The sequence below is a fragment of the Tachyglossus aculeatus genome, chromosome 2, assembly GCF_015852505.1.
Source record: "Tachyglossus aculeatus isolate mTacAcu1 chromosome 2, mTacAcu1.pri, whole genome shotgun sequence".
NCBI lineage: Eukaryota > Metazoa > Chordata > Mammalia > Monotremata > Tachyglossidae > Tachyglossus > Tachyglossus aculeatus.
This window is the reverse complement of record NC_052067.1, coordinates 99,476,517-99,489,389: the sequence shown is the minus strand read 5'-3', so window position 1 is coordinate 99,489,389 and position 12,873 is coordinate 99,476,517. Positions and strand designations below refer to the sequence as shown.

General features: G+C 42.5%; 1 protein-coding gene across 1 annotated transcript in view; it reads right to left on the bottom strand.

The window, feature by feature from the left end:
- Positions 1 to 243: 243 nt before the first annotated feature.
- The window catches only part of ZUP1 (zinc finger containing ubiquitin peptidase 1), a 44,794-nt gene continuing 32,164 nt past the window's right edge, over positions 244 to 12,873 (bottom strand). The window contains exon 10 of the mRNA XM_038742096.1: positions 244 to 484. Within this exon, the coding sequence (XP_038598024.1) occupies positions 437 to 484 (48 nt within the window). The 3' untranslated portion in view covers positions 244 to 436. The remainder of the gene's footprint in view (positions 485 to 12,873) is intronic.

Genomic DNA, 12,873 nt, shown 5'->3' with positions numbered 1-12,873 from the left:
TACAGATTTATTAACTACTCTATTTTACTTTTACATACTTATTTGGTTAATGACGCACATAAAGCTATAATTCTATTTATTCTATTATGACACCTGTCTACATGTTTTGTTTTGTTCTCTGTCTCCCCCTTCTAGACTGTGAGCCCGTTGTTGGGTAGGAACAGTCTGTATATGTTACCGACTTGTACTTCCCAAGTGTTTAGTACAGTGCTCTGCACACAGTAAGCTCTCAATAAATACGACTGAATGAATGAATCATTTATTAATACAGTTATAAGACACTGCAGCAATAGTGGCACAAGTCTTTTAAACATAACAAATCCCTTTGCATAGTTACAAGAGGTGAAATAATTTTCACTGTGTTTACTGGTTTGATGTATTAAGTGTTTTGGGCCATTACTTGACGACAATGTGAGAAAGGCACTCTGTTCCATCATCAAGGAATCCTCTCAGCTGTAAAGACTCGAGAAGCTTGCCGGCGAACCTGAAGAAGAAAAAACATCACAAAAGCGGGTTATTTTACTATTTATTTTGGCAGTGATGTGCTTCTAGCTTTACTTCTATTTATTCTGATGACTTGACACCTGACCACATGTTTTGTTTTGCTGTCTGTCTCCCCCTTCTAGACTGTGAGCCCGCTGTTGGGTGGGGACCGTCTCTATATGTTGCCAACTTGTATTTCACAAGTGCTTAGTACAGTGCTCTGCACACAGTAAGCGCTCAATAAATATGATTGAATGAATTAATGGGTTTCCATGATCCAACAGAACATTTTTAAGGTGACAGGTTTACCCCCGGTGTTGCTGAGAATGCTGGCTAGGAAGAGAGGATGACAGAAAATGAAGTGCAGCAGGGGCAGCATGGCCTAGTGGCAGGAGCCTGGGCTTGAGAGCCAGAGGTCATGAGTTCTAATTCTGGCTCCACCACTTGACTGCTGTGTGACCTTGGGCAAGTCACTTCACTTCTCTGGGCCTCAGTCACCTCATCTGTAAAATGGGGATTGAGACTATGAGCCCCACGTGGGTCAACCTGATTACTTTGTATTTACCCCAGAGCTTAGAACATAGTAAGCGCTTAACAAATACCATAATTATTAATATTACTATTATTAAGTGGCAGCAGGCATTGTTGGAAAGTAGTTTCACAGAAGGTTCTGTATGTTCCAGCGAGCCTCACAACCGTGAAGCACAACATGCCCTAAATTAAGAACATGATTAAGATCTGGGGGTCATATCTTTCTTCAGCCATAAACTTAATGAGGCCTCCTCTCACACTTGAATTCAAATATTTAATAGTATTCATAATTTACTATTTAGTAATCATTTCTAGCAGAAATAAAAAAAAAAAACCAGACTCACACCGACCATTACCAGCACCTGAACACAAATTGTGCTGATAGTACTAGTTAGTGACAAAGTTGGGTGGTAAGAAACACTTTAATTGTGACTGCTTCTCTGCCTTGTGACTTGTGCTGATAGTACTAGTTAGTGACAAAGTTGGGTGGTAAGAAACACTTTAATTGTGACTGCTTCTCTGCCTTGTGACTTAGAAAAGAAACACTTAGAAAAATTAAAACTCTAGTTACCCTAACCTTACAGTCTTCCTTAGATCTTTGGGGAAACCATTTACATAAGTCCATTTACATAACTACTTTGAAGTTAGTGTTATTCAAGTTTAATGGAATAACAAAAGCCATTTAGCAACTCTTTGCTGGGGACAAAGAGCAGGTAGAGGGGGGGAAAAAATCCAAAATGGGGAATCCAAGCCCAATAATTGTGAAATGTGGGGAAACCAGTCGAATGATTCCAGAAAACAAATAACGTCCATTGCAAGGACTTCTTGGAAAGCAACAACATAGGGTCGCTCCACTTTTGGGAAGTTTGAATCTAGTCTAATCTGTAACTGGGAGAATGCAACTGAATAAAAAGTGATTTCCCCATTACTGTCAAAGAAGAAAGAAGGAAAAAGTAAAAAGAAAAAATAGTAATGGACAGTCGTCAAACTACACAAGTGATATTTTGGGAATTTGTTCAGGGAAAACCACTGATATAGAATAAACTGTGTAATCCTCTTCCAAAGGCCCAAAGACTGTAAAAATAACCCCCCAAAACCCCAATTTTTCAACCACGACTTACAACAAAAGATGCCAAACTAGCTCTCTTCCTCCCTTCAAAGCCCTACTGAGAGCTCACCTCCTCCAGAAGGCCTTCCTAGACTGAACCCCCCTTATCCTCTCCTCCTCATCGCCCCTCCTCCCTCCCCACAGCACTTGTGTATATTTGTACATATTTACTACTCTGTTTTATTAATGATGTGTATACATCTACAATTCTATTTATTTTGATGGTATTGACACCTATCTACTTGTTCTGTTTTGCTGTCTGTCTCTCCTTTCTAGACTGTGAGCCCGTTGCTGGGTAGGGCCTGTCTCTATATGTTACCGAATTGTACTTTCCAAGCGCTTAGTACAGTGCTCTGCACACAGTAAGCGCTCAATAAATACAAGTGAATGAATGAATGAATGAACAAAAGGTTCTCCAAATGTTAAAAGCAGGAAGCCAGGGAGAGTGAAGCAGCTAGACAATTGGTGAGCACTCAATGCTCACACCAATGAGCAAAAAAGCACTCAAGGATGGAAAAAAAACGATCATAAAAAGGTTAAGGAATTCTTTAGCTTAGTCTCTACTGAGAAATACATTAGAGATGTTCTCACATTTTTAATAATGATTATGGTATTTGTTAAGTGCTTACTATGTGCCAAGCACTGCACTGAGCACTTTGCAGCGTGGCACAGCGGAAAGAGCCCGGGCTTTGGAGTCAGAGGTCATGGGTTCAAATCCCGGCTCCGCCAATTGTCAGCTGTGTGACTTTGGGCAAGTCGGTGCTCAATAAATACGATTGATTGATTAATTGATTGATTTAACTTCTCTGGGACTCAGTTACCTCATCTGTAAAATGGGGATTAAGACTGTGAGCCCCACGGGGGACAACCTGATCATCTTGTATCCTCCCCAGCGCTTAGAACAGTACTTTGCACATAGTAAGCGCTTAACAAATGCCATTATTATTATTGTTATATAAGATAATCAGGTCTTACATGGGGCTCACAGTCTAAGTAGGAGGGAGGAGCAGGTTTTAAATCCCCATTTTGTAGATGAGGGAACTGAGGCACAGAGAAGTGAAGAGACTTGCCCAAGGTCACACAGCAGGTAGGCAGTATAGCAGGGATTACATGGCTCGGCACATAGTAAGAGCTTAACAAATACCATCATTATTATTATAACCAACTAATATATAATATATTATAATATATTATATATTATAATATAATATATACTTGAAGGGATATACATATATATACATATATATATATGTATATACCTTCAATTGTATTTTTTGAACGTTTACTGCACTCCTCTGATGGTATCCTTCTCACTGTGCCTCGATCTCGCCTGTCTTGCTGCCAACCCCTGGCCCACGTCCTGCCTCTGGCCTGGAATGCCCTCCCTCCTCAAATCTGCCAGACAATTACTCTCCTGACCTTCAAAGCTTTATTGAAGGCACTCCTCCTCCAAGAGGCCTTCCTAGACTAAAACCCACTTTTCCTCATCTCCCACTCCCTTCTGCATTGCCCTGACTTGCTCCCTTTGCTCTTCCCCCCGACCCCAAACTCCCAGCCCCACAGCATTAGGTATATACCTGTAATTTTATTTTTTGGATCTATGACTGCTTCCCCGACTCTAGACAGTGAGCTCATTGTGGGCAGGGATTGTCACTTTTTATTGTTGTATTGTACTTTTCCAAGCACTTAGGGCAGTGCTCTGCACACACTAAGCACTTAATATGACAATGAATTGAATAAATGAATACTGCTTGCAGGGCACTGTACTAAGCGCTTGGGAGAGTACCATATATAGGGGAAGCAGCGTGGCTCAGTGGAAAGAGCCCGGGCTTTGGAGCCAGAGGTCATGGGTTCCAATCCCGGCTCTGCCAATTGTCAGCTGTGTGACTTCGGGCAAGTCACTTCATCATCATCATCATCAATCGTATTTATTGAGTGCTTACTATGTGCACAGCACTGTACTAAGCGCTTGGGAAGTACAAATTGGCAACATATAGAGACAGTCCCTACCCAACAGTGGGCTCACTTCACTTCTCTGAGCCTCAGTTCCCTCATCAGTAAAATGGGGATTAAGACTGTGAGCCCCCTGTGGGACAATCTGATCACCTTGCATCCCCCCAGCGCTTAGAACAGTGCTTTGCACATGGTAAGCGCTTAACAAATGCCATTATTATGAGAAGCAGCGCGGCTCAGTGGAAAGAGCCCGGGCTCTGGAGTCAGAGGTCATGGGTTCAAATCCCGGCTCCGCCACTTGTCAGCTGTGTGACTTTGGGCAAGTCACTTCACTTCTCTGGGCCTCAGTGACCTCATCTGTAAAATGGGGATGAAGATTGTGAGCCCCACGTGGGACAACCTGATTACCTTGTATCTACCCCAGCGCTTAGAACAGTGCTTTGCACATAGTAAGCGCTTAAATACCATTATTATTATTATTATATAACAATATCTAGACACACTCCCTGCCCACACGAGCTTACAGACCAGAAGGGAAGCTAGCAACCACTCCTCCCAAAACACACTTAGCTCTGCCATAACACGTGTTTTCAATGTGCATTTTCCGTCAAACGCATGAAACATTCTTCTGACAACATGAGCCTGTTCGGATTTGACAAGCTGCAGCACTGGAAAGATGAGCTACAATGCTTTTCTAAGTAGAGGTTTCAAAGAATGCGACCCTCAGGTTATAGAACTAAATGAACAGAAGTCTTTTGAGCTAAAATGTGTTCCTTTGAAAAAATTCAAACTCTGTTATAAAATGACAGTGCACTGAAAAATAGATTTTCAAACAAACTTCACCCAGAGTGATTAAGTAACGGAATTGCCAGAGGAAGTCCAGCAGGCCAAAAATATGAGGAAGCTCATGAGGGGTTTGGATAAATTCATGGATGAGAGATCCAAAAGGATAAAAAAGGAAAAAAAGGCAGGGATGGAAAGGTAAAAGTTGAGGGAGTTGGATGGCCCATTCGTAACCCTTAGGGGGGCCGCTCAAGAGGACAATCCCCAGATGTTCTTCCAAGTGCTGTTGCCAATTTTGGAGACGTAACTTAGACCGAGGAAAGGTACTGAATATTGCAATAACACTTCACTACTCACAAGGCAAAATATAAATGGGAAGAAGTGAACAAATTGGGAAAACATGATTCCATTCCCTTACCCAAGATGCCAACAGCTCATATACAGTTAACCTTGACTCCAACATCACTCTCCTTTCCCATGCTGTCTCCGCCTATATTTGGCATTAGATTGATGATAAATCTTTAGGGTCTTAACACAAAGAGCCTTCAGCTGAGTAGGATGTGAATGATGACATTGAAGAGCAAATGTTTACAGATGTACTCAAGGACAACAATTCAAAATATTTTACAATTGGTATGCTGTCCTTCAGTTCGAAGATCATGCTGCTGATAGTGAAATTGAATGTTACAGATCTCTTCAGTGCTGCGTCCATAAAAATACAGGAGGGTATTGATTGATTGATGATGATGATGATGATGAGGGTACTTTTTCTAGCCATATGGGCTAAGTACCGCTCAGACACCACTGGTTAACAGGGGAAAACTATGTCCAGCAACAGCAGGGTAGTCTAGTGGATGATGACAGTATTTGTTAAGCACTGTCCTAAGCACTGGGATAGATTTATTGCGCTTGGGAATCATCATCAATTGATGATGATTGATGATTTATTCATTCATTCATTCAATCGTATTTATTGAGCGCTTACTGTGTGCAGAGCACTGTACCAAGCGCTTGGGAAGTCCAAGTTGGCAACATATAGAGACGGTCCCTACCCAACAGTGGGCTCACAGTCTAGAAGGGGGAGACAGAGAACAAAACATATTAACGAAATAAAATAAACAGAATAAATATGTTATTCGAGATGGATACGGTTATCGGGTTGTCCCACGTGGGGCTCACGGTCTTAATCCTCATTTTACAGATGAGGGAACTGAGGCCCGGAGAAGTAAAGTGACTTGCCCAAAGTCACACAGCAGACAAGTGGTGGAGTCAGGATTGGAACCCGTGCTCTAGCCACAGTGCCATGCTGCTTTTCTTCAGTGGAAAGCGCATGGGCCTGGGAGGAGTCTGACCTGGGCTCTAATAATAATAATAATAATAATAATAATGGTGGCATTTGTTAAGCACTTACTATGTGCAAAGCACTGTTCTAAGCGCTGGGGAGGTTACAAGGTGATCAGGTTGTTCCACGGGGGGCTCACAGTCTTAATCCCCATTTTACAGATGAGGTCACTGAGGCCCAGAGAGGTGAAGTGACTTGCCCAAAGTCACACAGCTGACAACTGGGGTGTTCTGGGAGAGATGTGTCCATGGTATCGCTATGGGTCAGAGATGACTTGACAGCATAAGACAAGATGAGAGATCGAAGAACTGCAGCTTACCAATTTGACCATTTTCATGCAAGATGTGCAGCTTATTTCCATCTGTACCTTGACCCTAGTTGCTTAAGGGCCGTGGATGTCTGCTATGTGACCTTGGGCAAGTCACTTAACTTATCTGGGCCTCAGTTACCTCATCTGTACTGAAAGCTCACCTCCTCCAGGAGGCCTTCCCAGACTGAGCCCCTTCCTTCCTCTCCCCCTCATCCCCCTCTCCACCCCATCGTACCTCCTTCCCTTCCCCACAGCACCTGTATATATGTATATATGTTTGTACATATTTGTTACTCTATTTATTTATTTATTTTACTTGTACATATCTATTCTATTTATTTTTATTTTGTTAGTATGTTTGGTTTTCTTCTCTGTCTCCCCCTTTTAGACTGTGAGCCCACTGTTGGGTAGGGACTGTCTCTATATGTTGCCAACTTGTACTTCCCAAGCGCTTAGTACAGTGCTCTGCACACAGTAAGCGCTCAATAAATACGATTGATGATGATGATGATGATGATGATCTGTAGGATGGGAATTAAGAGTTTGAGTCCCGTGCAAAACAGGGTCTGTGTCCAACCTGATTAACTTGTAGCTACCTCAGGGCTTAGTGCAATGCTTGGCACATAGGAAGCGCTTAACAAGTAACTTCTAGACTGTGAGCCCACTGTTGGGTAGGGACCGTCTCTATATGTTGCCAACTTGTACATCCCAAGCGCTTAGCACAGTGCTCTGCACACAGTAAACGCTCAATAAATACGATTGAATGAATGAATGGGCGGAGCCGGGATTTGAACCCATGACCTCTGACTCCGAGGCCCGGGCTCTTTCCACTGAGCCACGGAGCCACGCTGCTTCTCCAATACCAACTCTGTCAACCGCCTGCCGTATGACCTTGGGCAAGCCACTTCCCTTCTCTGTGCCTTGGTTTCCTCATCCATGGAATAATAATAATAATGGCATTTGTTAAGCGCTTACTATGTGCAGAGCACTGTTCTAAGCAATGGGGGTTGATACAAGGTGATCACGTTGTCCCACATGGGGCTCACAGTCTTAATCCCCATTTTACAGCCCTCTGAGGCTCAGAGAAGTTAAGTGACTTGCCCATGGTCACACAGCAGATATGTGGCGGAGCCAGGATTTGAACCCATGACCTCTGACTCCAAAGCCCGGGCTCAAAGCCACTGAGCCACGCTGCTTCATGCTGATTCAATGCCCGTTCTTCCTCCTGCTTAGGCTGTGAGCCTCTCTTGAGACGGGGACTGTGTCTGACCTGATTAACATGTATCTACCCCAGCGCTAGACACATAGTAGATGCTTAATAAATACCATAATAATAATGATGACCACTTCTAGCAAGGTATCGTGCTTACACTGCTTACCAATGGCTCATGCTAAGTTATTCCCTGTGTCCAGCAGAATCATCATCATCATCATCAATCGCATTTATTGAGCGCTTACTATGTGCAGAGCACTGTACTAAGCGCTTGGGAAGTACAAACTGGCAACATATAGAGACGGTCCCTACCCAACAGTGGGCTCACAGTCTAAAAGGGGGAGACAGAGAACAAAACCAAACATACTAACAAAATAAAATAAATAGAATAGATATGTACAAGTGAAACAAATAGAGTAATAAATATGTACAAACATATATACATATATACAGGTGCTGTGGGGAAGGGAAGGGGGTAAGATGGGGGGGATGGAGAGGGGGACGAGGGGGAGCAGAATACATTCGGAAATGGTCAGTAGAAAGAAGGTGGCATTTTGCACAGAACACAATCACTCTGAGACCTCAACAGCAATGAATCCTCACCCACTCCATACGCCATGCCCAAGTACGATGCTCAGAACGGTTCATTATAGACTGAGGGAGTTTTTTCCACATTCTAGCAAACCTATTTGATCCCTATCAATAGTATGTACTGAATACTTATCATGTGCAAAGCACTGTATAAAGATATTCAGGAGAGTATAACAGAATATGTTGACATGACCCCGTCCTCAAGGAACTTACAAACTACTGGGGAATATAGACATTAAAATAAATTGCATTATGGGCTTTTAAAAAAAAATCATGGGGCGTCATGGGAACATTGTTACAATTCAGTTCCCTAAAATGTTATTTTCTCACTCAATATATATTGAGCATTTACCATGTGCTGAGGACGGTACTACACACGTGGGAAAGTACAACTGAGTTGGTAGAAGAGCCTAGCCCACAAGGTATATGTTAAATATGTTAATATGTGCCAAGCACTACCTGGGCACTACAGAAGATACAAAATATCAAGTCAGGTACAAATATATATACATATATATACATATGTGTATATATGTATATATATATATATATATACATGTATATATATACATATATGCGTATATACATATACGCGTATATACATATATGCGTATATACATATGTACGTATATATATATACACACACACACTCACTTTGAGAGGGAACATGTCTACCAACTCTGTTATAGTGTAAACTCCCAAGTGCCTAGCACAGTAATAATAATAATAATAATAATAATGATAATAATGGTATTTAAGCACTTACTATGTGCAATGCACTGTATTAAGCGCTGGGGTGGATACAAGCAAACTGGTTAGGACAAAGTCCCTGTCCCACATGGGCTCACAGTCTCAAATCCCCATTTTACTGATGAGGGAACTGAGGCCACGAGAAGTGAGGTGACTTGCCTGAGGTCACATAGCAGGCAAGTAGCAGAGTCGGGATTAGAATCACGACCTTCTTATGAGAAGCAGCGTGGCCCAGTGGAAAGAGCCCGGGCTTTGGAGTCAGAGGTCAGGGGTTCAAATCCCGGCTTCGCCAATTGTCAGCTGTGTGACTTTGGGCAAGTCACTTAACTTCTTTGTGCCTCAGTTACCTCATCTGTAAAATGGGGATTAAGACTGTGAGCCCCACATGGGACAACCTGATCACCTTGGAACCTCCCCAGGGCTTAGAACAGGGCTTTTAGACTGTGAGCCCACTGTTGGGTAGGGACTGTCTCTATATGTTGCCAACTTGTACTTCCCAAGCGCTTAGTACAGTGCTCTGCACATAGTAAGCGCTCAATAAATACGATTGATTGATTGATTGATTGCTTTGCACATAGTAAGTGCTTTATAAATGCCATCATTATTATTTGTTTTGTTGTCTGTCTCCCCCTTCTAGGCTGTGAGCCAGTTGTTGGGTAGGGATTGTTTCTGTCTAGTTGCCAACTTGTACTTCCCAAGTGCTTAGTATAGTGCTCTGCACACAGTAAGTGCTCAATAAATATGACTGAATGAATGAATGACCTTCTGACTCCCGAGGCCATGCTCTATCCACTAAGCCATGCTGCTTCTCTGTACATTGCTTAGCACACAGTGAGCACTCAAATATGATTCATATTGAGAAGCAGCATGGCTCAAAGGAAAGAGCCCGGGCTTTGGAGTCAGAGGTCATGGGTTCAAATCCCGGCTCCGCCAATTGTCAGCTGTGTGACTTTGGGCAAGTCACTTCACTTCTCTGGGCCTCAGTTCCCTCATCTGTAAAACGGGGGCTAAGACTGTGAGCCCCACGTGGGACAACCTGATTACTTTGTAACCTCCCCAGCGCTTAGAACAGTGCTTTGCACATAGTAAGCGCTTAATAAATACCATCATTATTATTATTATATGTGTGTGTGTATAGGTGTTTGCATGCAATGTATAAACAAGAATTGGCTATACATACATATAAGACAGATCTATCTGTCTATATAGCCAATTGTAGGATTTTATACTGATCTCCATCTATATATAGACCTATATCTATATATAGCCAGTTAGTAAAATCCTTCAATTAGGTTCAGGATCAATTTGCCTTTTGTAAAACAAAACAATTACCTGATTTCTTTATGAAAAAAAAATTGCACTTCGCATCTGCTGGAATTCTTTGAAGGGGTCAACATACATGTGAATAGAGAAGAAAAATGCATCTTTCCAAAGGACTTGGTCAAGGTACCACAGAAAGGGCTTTTTAAAAAGACTGAGTAATAATTGTGGAGCCAGAGAAAATGTTCTGTTTAATGGGAAGCAAATAAGAGCCAAGAGACTGGGAATCAGGAGACACTGGCTCTGTCGCTTGCTGCGTGTGTGGCCTTGGGCGAGTTACTGAACTCCTCTGTGTTTCCATTTTCCCTCTTTAAAATGGAGCTAAAACACCCGTTCTTCCTCCCTCTCAGTCTGTGAGACCCGTGTGGCACAGGTTCTGTGTCCAATCTGATTATCTTGTATCGAGCTAAGCAGCATGGTGTAGTGGATAGAGCACGGGCCTGTGAGTTGGAAGATTGTGAGTTCCAATTCTGGTGCTGCCACTTGTCTGCTGTGTGACCTTGAGCAAGTCATTTCTCTATTACTCTATTTATTTATTTTGCTTGTACCTATCCATTCTATTTATTTTATTTTATGTTTGGTTTTGTTCTCTGTCTCCCCCTTCTAGACTGTGAGCCCACTGTTGGGTAGGGACTGTCTCTATATGTTGCCACCTTGTACTTCCCAAGCGCTTAGTACAGTGCTCTGCACACAGTAAGGGCTCAATAAATATGACTGATTGATTGATTTCATTTCTCTGTGTCTCAGTTACCTCATCTGTAAAATGGGGATTGAGACTGTGAGCCCTACGTGGAACAGGGACTGTGTCCAACCCGATTTGCTTGTATCTACCCCAGGACTTAGTACAGTGCTTAATACCATTATTATTATTATTCATTCAATCGTATTAATTGAGTGCTTACTGTGTGCAGAGCACTGTACTAAGTGCTTATTCTTATTATTTTAATACACAGCAAAAGTTTAATAAAGACCATCCAATCTTATGCAAATAGTGGAGATCACTTTGATCTGGAAGAGGGAGTGATATTCATTCAATCACATTTATTGAGCACTTACTGTGTGCAGAGCACTGTACTAAGCGCTCGGGAAGTACAATTCGGCAACAAATGGAGATAATCCCTACCCAACAATGGGCTCAGTCTAGAAGGGGGCAGACAGACAACAAAACAAAGCATGTAGACAGGAATCAACAGCATCAATATTAATAAACATTAATAATATTAATAAATATTATAATATAGTAGTTAATTAATTTATAATGTATTAACTATAATATTAATAAATATTAATAAGTCTTTTAGACTGTGAGCCCACTATTGGGTAGGGACTGTCTCTATATGTTGCCAACTTGTACTTCCCAAGCGCTTAGTACAGTGCTCTGCACACAGTAAACGCTCAATACGATTGATGATGATGATAAACAGAATACACATTATATCTCAAAGTCTGCAGAGAATAAGCTAGTCCTTTTGATGTAATGCCATGCAGATGGCGCAAACTGCAGGAAGACCTCAAGGTTGAGCAAGCAGGTCAAAGAATGGCAGCCAACCTTCCGTGTACAGTACTATTCGGCAGAAAATTCCCAATTAATGCTGTAGCGTGGTTTCTAATCTATTCATTCCGTCTCCAGCTCCTGAACCTTGACATTATCTTCGACTCATCTCATGCATTCAACCCACATATTTAATCTACCGCCACATCCTGCCAGTTCGACCTCCACATCATTAAAATCCACTCTTTCCTCTCCATGCAAACTGCTATCGTGTTAATCCGTGCATTTATACCCTCCCACCGTGATTACTGCATCAGTCTCCTTGCTGATCTTCCTGTCTCCACTCCAGTCCATACTGTCAGTCTGCTGCCTTGATCATTTTTCCACAAAAGAAGCTTAGTCCAAGTTTCCCCACTCCTCAAGAACCTCCAGTAGTTGCCCATTCACCTTGGGCAGACACTCCTTAAATTTGCTTAACTACCTCGCCTGGTCCTACATTATTACCTCCTTGATTTCCTACTACAACCCACTCACTGTCTCTTGATCTCTTTGGCCTCACAGCAGACTCTCACCCACCTCTGCCTCTGGCCGGGAACACTGTCCCCTTTCTAAATGACAGGTGATCACTCTCCCCCACTTCAAAGCACATTAAAAGCCCATCTCCTCCAAGAGGCCTCCCCCAACTAACCCCTCATTTCCTCTTCTCCCACTCCCTTCTGAATCTGGATTTTCACCCTTTTTTCCACCACCAACTCCCCCAACTAACCCCTCATTTCCTCTTCTCCCACTCCCTTCTGAATCTGGATTTGCACCCTTTTTTCACCACCAACTGCCCCAACTAACCCCTCATTTCCTCTTCTCCCACTCCCTTCTGAATCTGGATTTGCACCCTTTATTCACCACCAACCCCCCTCCCCCCAGGCCCCACAGCACTTATGTACAAATCGGTCATTTCTTTGTATTGTCTGTATCCCCCTCTAGACTGTAAACTCATTGT